The 8,625-nt window shown below is 39.9% G+C and overlaps 1 protein-coding gene across 1 annotated transcript; it reads right to left on the minus strand.

Moving 5' to 3' along the window:
* Window positions 1-2,504: 2,504 nt before the first annotated feature.
* Window positions 2,505-3,549, minus strand: dand5 (DAN domain family, member 5). The gene is made up of 2 exons (XM_006787552.3): window positions 3,082-3,549; window positions 2,505-2,804 (listed from the first exon to the last, which is right to left on the minus strand). The coding sequence occupies exons 1-2, from the start codon at window positions 3,547-3,549 to the stop codon at window positions 2,505-2,507; spliced, it is 768 nt and encodes a 255-aa protein (XP_006787615.2).
* Window positions 3,550-8,625: the final 5,076 nt, after the last annotated feature.

The following is an 8,625-nucleotide window of genomic DNA, read 5'->3' on the forward strand; positions in this document are numbered from 1 at the left end:
GTTTAGTGGTATTTGGTAGTGCTAGTATAACCACACAGTGTGGTTAATTCTACTAATGGGCCATCCAAGAAATGTTTGGTAAGTTATATTGTTATTTTTTATTTGTCATTTAACACTATTTTGGGATATTTTATCTCTGTGCAATGGGTGCACCTTGCTAACCAAGCTCGCTAGCTAGCTGATAGCTTAGCACATCATGCTGTCTTCTCAATTTTGTCAGTTACTGCTAAAGAAAAAAAAACAAAAAGGGAAAAAAACTCATTAAGTTATTTTTACTTACGGTATATGGTCCAGAGTAGCATGGTGATTTAGCTACAACAAAGCCCAAAGTAGCCAGCAAAGGTATAGGAAAGGCTAGGAAATCAATGGAAAGATTTCATCAGCATCAAACTGGTTCAGTGTGGTAACTTTCCTTTTCTTACTATGAATCATAAAATACTTCAATGAGCACTTAATATATTATTATAATGAAGGAAAATATATATATATATATATAACTTTTCAATAATGAGCAAAATGGGCACCTATAAGTCTCACTTTATCATTCAGTTTCCTTTAAATTCACCTTGACTTAAGTAATATTTCTTGAGTCCCACCCCACCCCCCAACCCCCCCACACATACCTCCCAACCATTTCCATGTCTGACAGTTAAAAGGCCTACACACAGAGAGAGAGAAAAAGCAGGCAGCTCATTGTGCGTTTTAAAGCGCTAACTAGGCCACTTAGCACCCCGTGACGCTGATCTGATCCCCGAGGCGCTGAACTTGGCAGCAGGCCCTCCTCCTTTCGCTCCTTCCTTTCCCCTCGCCATGGGAACCAGGCCATCCTTAATGACACAGGAGTGCTCCGCCGGATCCCACAATGCAAAGGGGGCTGACATCTGTCTTGCTAAGTGGTGCAATCTCTTGTGCACCTTGTTTGTTCAATCAACAACCGTCTTCATCCTCCCCTCCCCTCACTATGCCCATTTTTCTTTTTTTTAAAAATCTCTCTTCTTCCAGGAAAAAAAAAAGATTGGAAAGAGGGTGATACAGGGAGAAGATAGTGAGCTCATCACTCTTTCTTTGTTAACATCATCATGCGGACTGATGGCAAATGCGCTATTGCATAATGACATTTAGGGAAATACAGCCATGATTAGTTATAGATTACTCAGACTTTGACATTTCACAAACAACCCTCTTCACTATGAGGAATTTGTTCATTGTCGTGTGAGTCTCCCAAGCTCTCCACCTTCCCTATATGTCTATGTATAGAGGGAAAAAAAGAAAAAGAAAACAAGTGCCTGATTAAAAGTGGCCCCTAATTCTTCACAGTTAAGACCTGGGCAAATATTTGTCCCATCAATCTCGGAAAATATAGCCATCAACGCAAGATGTTAATCACATGCTAATGGAATCCAAGGGACTCAATGCACCCCCGTAGTGCAATGAACGCTTTCACTTTTTCAGAAAGCCCACGTGAATGCAAATGGCCATCTAAGCAGCCATTTTGACAACATGCCAAGGCGACGTAAAGAGCCCCCTTCTTTATGCTCCTCTGGGAATGTATGTAGGGATGTGTGGGATGAGTTCACTTTACCAGGCCCAGGTGCCAGGATATAAATGAATAATAGGTTTTATGGGCTCTAACGGGGGGAAAAAAGCACATACACACATAATCACACATGCCCTCTTGCTCAAGTGCATCTGTGGTGAAGGATGTTCAAATTCCCACAGCTAGCTTGAAAAGAGATTGGGCATGAGAATAGGTGGTGCCTATACATAATTCAGGGGTCCATGCTGAAACAATTATGTTTGCTTACCGCTAAGTACTTGTGCTCAATAGCCTGCTTGCTGTCTAGTTCGGTGCTTTCAGATGTAAGTGCTATGTGCTAAAAGTCGATGGAACACGGCTTTTTAATAAAATATAGAAGCTGACACTTGAATGCTTGAATACAAGAGTGGGAGGGAAAAAAAACAACAAATGCTCTTCATGTTTTTACTTGAGCTTTGCATGCAAACTAAATTGCACTTGTAAATCCAACAGTGTTGGCAGAAAACTAATTAGCAATGCCAGGAAAAAAAAGGAATGCGGACAAAGAGGACATTTTAATGACAACATCACAGATCACAATATTTCAGTTTAGATTAATCTAAACACACTTTTAATCATAAGTCCAGTGTGGACCGTTTCTTTTGTTGCGACAGAAAAATGCGTGACCGAAGCTCAGGTCACTTTGTCAACAATCGATGGTGGGAGAAGCCACCAGAATGTTTTCCTTCTGAATAATACATCCAGACTCAAAAATACAGATACACATACGATTACACATACAAATATTTGTTCCAGCTATTAAAATAATCACTTTATCGTTTATGAAAAATAGTGGCTCACTTTGGCAGTGATTTGATTCAAATTAAAAACTTGTCTCCTACTTGAATTTCTATGTGATTTGCAACACAGGATTGCATTCAGACAGCACAAAATGTCATGAAGCCTTGTTGCGGCAGCTTTTACAGCGTTACACGTGCCTGGAACCTGCAGCCGTGGCGCTCTTTTCTTCGCGGCCTGTCTCACACTTGCACTCTTCCACCACCATCACTCGCTTCTCCCGGACGTCGGCTCCACAGCGCAGAGGCACAGTAACAGTCTGAGCTTTTGATGGTGCACAGCGGGAGCAGGGGGCCCGCCGGTGGAAGGCTCCTGTGTCAGGACTCAGTCCTTCAAACTCTCCTTCAGACGGGACAAAGAGGGAGCTGCATTGGCCGAAACACAGCTTGTTGTGTACTGTCACTGTTTCGCATCCATCTGCTGTCACATGCTGGGAAGATGACAGCGAGGGTCAGGTTTAGGGTAAACACAGCAGCTATAGACATAAATGTTTCCTTTACCTCTGAGAATGTAAAAATCAGCGCTTCAACACCACAGCTAATGCAGACTGTAATAATCATTTTTAAAAAATCAACACTAATGTGACTGACAATGAGAAATTTCCAGTATTCTGTGTAGTCGTGTAAGAAGTCAGTTAACCTGACGCTGATTTGCATGTGCATATTAATGGGGAAAGAACTGAAAACGTATGATTCTTTGGCTCTTACCTGAGTGAAAGGTACTGCGGTGCATGTCTGTTTCATGTCCTTCAGGTTCACTGGCAAAGACATCTTGCCGCCTTTATCTGTGACTTTCTGCCACATTTGCAGGCCCTGCTTCTTCTTTAGCTCCAACTCAGTGGGGTTTTTAGGGCGCAGGTTGTGTAGTGGATTTACAGGAGCCTTGTTGCCCACAGCCTGACCTGGACGACCGCGAGACAAGAAGGAAGGGAAGGGCAGTCTGGTACTGTGGGAAGGGGCTCTTCTGGGGGTCAGTCCTCTTCTGAAGAATCCAGACTGGGTCAGGGTATGATGGTCCAGCTGCACAACCTTGACAATCCCCTGGACAGGTTCCTCTGGTCCGCTGCCAGATGACTCAAAATCAACCCTGGATCCTTTCACATACGAGCTGTAAGGAAGTGTAACAGCCGCCGCTGTCCAACTTGACAAAAAGATAAAGGCGATGAGGAGAGCCATAATCTGAGGAAAAGTTGGATAACTGGGAGAAATGACTTGAAACACTGAAATTATTTTAAAATTTACCACTATTGACTTTAAAAAAATTAATTAAAAAAGAAATCTTTGTCTGGTAGTTTGTGGTCCAAGGTTCCAAATGGCAACCTTGCTGTCAGTGCTTTGCCAGTATGGCGGAGGGAGTCTTTTTATGTAGGTAGCTGCCAATTCTCACCTGCGTTTAATGCAAAGAAGGTGTCACAATTCCCACACCAGACCAGACATCACACCCAGCTTAAAAGTCCAGGTCGTGGATGGTTGCCAGACTGAGAGGATTTTAGTTTCAAAGCAAGTGTGGAAAAGACGGTCATAAAAACATAACATTTGAAAGGTGAGCTTGATCTCGGAGTTCAAACTAATCCGATCTGGGCTGATTCCACAAACACTAATTATGCTGCGACTTTTATTTAGAATGCTTTTAATTAAAAAATAAGAGAGAATATTTGCAACAACAACAAAAGAACATCAACAGATATAGAAGTTTTATCAACAGTTGAATGGAAAGACCTTCAGTCTCCTTCAGCATAAAGGAAGTATGAACGCCATTCTTGTAAAACATGGTCTATTTGCTGCCTAACAGCACCAAATATCCCATAGGTATTCATCTGGTTATAGCAAAACATATAAGATATTAATATCTTTTAAATAAAAGTCTGTTCTTGTCCTAGCATACAGCTGCATATAAATTTTTATTGGCAGAAATGACTGCAGTGCAGATAAGAAAGAATTAGAAATAAATAAATATAATAGTAAGAAAACATTAACAGTTGCGGGAATTTATTAGAATGAATCACTAAATTAGAATTCTTGATGCACAATTAACCTAAATTCAACCTGGAGGTCTGGGAATTTTACGTGTATGCGTAAACACACAAAGTATACTCGCACAGTTTCAGAAAGACTTTTGAAACACTATCTCATCAGCTGAGCCGGTCATTCAACAGGTGTTCCTGCTGCCTTTGACTGTAAAGCAATAATGAGTTTATGTTCCCCGTGTAAACAAACAGTCTCCTTCCCATGTGTTCCCGCAAGCAGTTTCTTAGCCTCTCCCTTGGCATCCCATCATTGCACCATTAGACTTGATTGTGCTCTGTCACCCGTGACGTGATCACATGCTGGCTGTTGAAAGCAGACTAGCTGACGGTCTTATAACAGAACCAGTGTTTAACTTTCTCATATACAAACCTGGGCTTTAAAAGTCACTTTCCCCTCCCTTCTTCTCAGTTTCTGTTTCCCAGAATCACTATTTAACATTAGCGCATACAATGAGAAAGATTAGGAAAGGTAAATGAATCTGGTTTATTTTTAGTTTTTTTTATCACATGCACTCATGTGGGTGACATTTGTAGTATCAACTTTATTTACCAGCAAGATAAGTAGTAATTCAGGGTTATGCGACTGTGTTTAAAAAGCATTCAAGGTCTATTCCTCCAGCTACAGCATGAGCATTCTCCACAAGAGGGCACAGTTTACAAACTATTGCCTCCTTCTTCCATTCAATCGCCCCCCTTGGTATTTAAACAAACCTCCAGACTGTGACTGTGTGCATTTTACAATTAGTATTTTTGTAGAGCCCTCTGTTGTTTCACTGCTTTTCAACAAAAGGCTGTACTGACAGGTTAGATCTGCTTTTCTTGCTTCCTTATTCTCAAGGGTCGCCACATCAGGTAGCTCCGGATGTGTGATTTGGCAGATATCTAAAGGCCTTCCTGATATAACTGCAAAAGGATTTGTGTCTCCTCCCAGTATTGAACTAGGAATCTTTGGACTCCTGTTCATTTATACCATTCTCTAGAAAGACACCAGTAAATATTTGAATAAACCAATGCCACGTCAGCAGCTTGTTGTGGGGGTTAAAAGCTGAACAGGCGGCTTTTGTTTCTGTTTATTTAAATGACAAGTACACCATATAAAAGATGGCCCGTCATAAACTGTGACAATAAAGTTACTCCAGGAAGTACTGCATTAGAATTATTCACATACTGGAAGGAAACGGTCCATGAATGTGTAACTTTGTGAAAGCCCGACTGCCAGATTTTGATGAAAATATGTTTATCTTTCAAGTATGCAGTTTGGGCATTAACTTTCTGGACAAATCCGCTTTTTCGATTTCTCTATACGTCATATTAAATTACACTTTAAATCAAAGAATGGAAATGTGACTAAAAAGCAGACTTTTAACTTTTATTCAAGAGGTTGAAAGTAAAAATATTGCATTAACTGTTTCGGGATTGCAGTCATTTTTATATGCAGTCCCCGATTTTTGGAAGCTCGAAAGTAACTGGTCAGAGTAACAATTTCAACACAAGGAGTGATTGAAACCATAAACATCACCAACGGCTGTGTTTCCTTTCTTGAAATGCTCTTTTTGTTTTTAGAGCTGTGCTGACTCTTTAGATGATGTCTGGCAAAGCCTAATCTAATGTTCTTGAGTGTAACCAGTGCTCCCTACTGTAATTCCTCTGTATTTCCATTCATGATTCATGTTGTGATTGTAGATTTTGGCACTGGTACGACTTTCAGGACTTTTGGTGCTGCTGTCCAGTTCATTCCTTTTTATGATTGCAGATTGTTGATTTTGCCACTTTTAATGTTTTTCTCTGTGATCATTTATTGTTGTGTTTTTCATTGTTTTTTTTGTTTTTTTTTTAAATTTTTCAGTCTAAATGGCCTCATTCACTGGCAGCTATATGTCTTTTGAAATCATATTGAGAGTTCCAATCAACCACCAACAAATTGAGACTTAACATTTAGAATCAACTGGAGATCTTATACCTGCTTAATTTGTTATGAAAAAACAGGGGAAATAAACTCATCTGGCCATTAAACTGTTTTTTCAGAGACTTTGTCTCTACAATTGTCCTCAGGAGATTTTCTTCCTAAGTGTATCTACTAAAAAATCTATATTTTATAAGAATTTTATAAGAAAACAACCAAACAATCAATCTATGATCTATGACATCCTGAGGTAGTATGATCACATTGTACCACATCAAGATGTTTTACATTTTTTATGTCATCAGGACACCACAAAGCCAGCTAGAAAACATAACATACTGTACTATAGAATACTTCTGAAGTTTATAAGTTGGGGACATTGATCAAAACTCTTCACTACTGTCTGTAACTTTAACCCAGTTCATATTCAACAGGCCGGGCTTCAGTCTCCGGTGAACAAAGACGGAATGACTGTGCTTAAGAAGGGTTTTATTTTCCACAATAAAATGTTCAAGGTTTAAAGTTATTGTTATTGTCCCACTAGAAGAAAGTTGTTGCCAAGCTCATATAACAGAATACACAACAACAATGTAAGCCTGTTGTACAAATGCATGCAGTAAATGTAAAATCATACTAAGCAAAAGTACAGAAAGTAATATAATCAGGTTGCAGATAGGTATGTAAGTGGGAAAAAGAAAAAGAAAAAGACATGGAGTTGTTTAGTCCTCCAGGCAGATTACTAGAAAGACAACCTCAGGGCAATAACTGAGGTTATTATAGTTAACTAAAACTCAAACTCAAAATTGAAAACATTTAGGAAAAAATATTAGAAAATGAAAACTACAACACACCAAATAAAAAAAATATAGAAAATGTTGTTACTTATGGTAATTTTGGTCAAATTTGTCAAAACAACCTGCATGAGGAGACATTGGTTCATATATTTACTGAAAAAGGGAAGGCTGTTTGTGAGTCAGCTGCCTTGATAAAACGTTGTGTTTGTATGCATGTCTTTAGTTTTTTTGACCTGTGTAGCTAAAAGACAGATGGCTCTATGGTATAGTGGTTGACACATTCACCTACACATAACATTTCCCCGATTTGACACAGGCACAGCAGATTGGTACTCTCAGTGTTGATACGAGTCCCAGATAAAAGGGAGGGTGGGATCAAGAAGGTCACCCTGTGTAAAATCTGTGCCGAGTCAAACTTGTGGATCAAATAAGGGACTAGGTGAAAGTAACTTAGACAAAGGAGAGATTCATTACACTAAGTCACAAAGTCATCGTCTAGTGCAGGGGTGGGCAATCTCAGTCCACGAGGGCCGGTGTCCCTGCAGGTTTTAGATGTCACCTTGGGTCAACACACCTGAATCACATGATTAGTTCGTTACCAGGCCTCTGGAGAACTTCAGGACATGTTGAGGAGCTAATTTAGCCATTTAAATCAGCTGTGTTGGTTCGAGGACACATCTAAAACCTGCAGGGACACTGGCCCTCGTGGACTGAGATTGCCCACCCCTGGTCTAGTGTCTCACCTTCTGGAAGACCGAAAAAACACAGTCGTCAGCAAACCTGAAAATGCGCCTGTTCTTGTAATTGGTGTTGCTCTCAGCAGTGTATATGATGTTTAAATATGTATTTTAAATCTTTAGGGCAACACTAATATTTCTGTGTCAGTGCTGAAACCACAGCTCATATGTCACATCACATTTAAACTTCTCTTACTTTCCATATGCTTGAAGTTCTTATAAGAACGTTGACCTAAAAAACAACTTAATAATGTCATAACGCAAACATAATCACATGTTGAGGTTTATCTGTTTTATGATGTTTATGATGGCTGTGGCAGAACATGTGACTGTAAAACCGGCTGCGTCATCAGCTAGCACACACACACACACACACACACACCTACACACACACACACACACACACACACACACACACACACACACACACACACAACCCCATTCAGCTCTCTTAGTGAGGACCTTCATTGACATAAGGGTTTCCCTAGCCCCTAGACCGGTGTGTGTGTCCTCACAAGTGACTGTTGGTTCTCACAAGTATAGTAGAATGCAGATTTCAGTCCTCACAAAGATGGCTAGACAGGAACACACACACACACTCTCTCTCTCTCTCTCTCTCTCTCTCTCTGTGTGTGTGTGTGATCAATCCTGCTTAATATAAATTGAAATGTATCAAATAAAATTAACCTGTGGAAATACAATTTACTTTACTTATTAAAGTGTTTTAACCACTTGGCTACACCATACTGATCAAATATACCTTTTCAATCATCATGCAATTAAACACCTGT

Source organism: Neolamprologus brichardi, chromosome 6, assembly GCF_056152115.1.
Source record: "Neolamprologus brichardi isolate AB-2024 chromosome 6, ASM5615211v1, whole genome shotgun sequence".
NCBI classification, from domain to species: Eukaryota; Metazoa; Chordata; class Actinopteri; order Cichliformes; family Cichlidae; genus Neolamprologus; species Neolamprologus brichardi.

Excerpts from the sequence above, each read along its gene's own strand:
- dand5 (XM_006787552.3), bottom strand. The coding sequence starts at position 3,549 with ATGGCTCTCCTCATCGCCTTTATCTTTTTGTCAAGTTGGACAGCGGCG. Across the intron at positions 2,805-3,081 it reads CCGCAGTACCTTTCACTCAG|CATGTGACAGCAGATGGATG; the intron begins GTAAGAGCCAAA and ends TCATCTTCCCAG.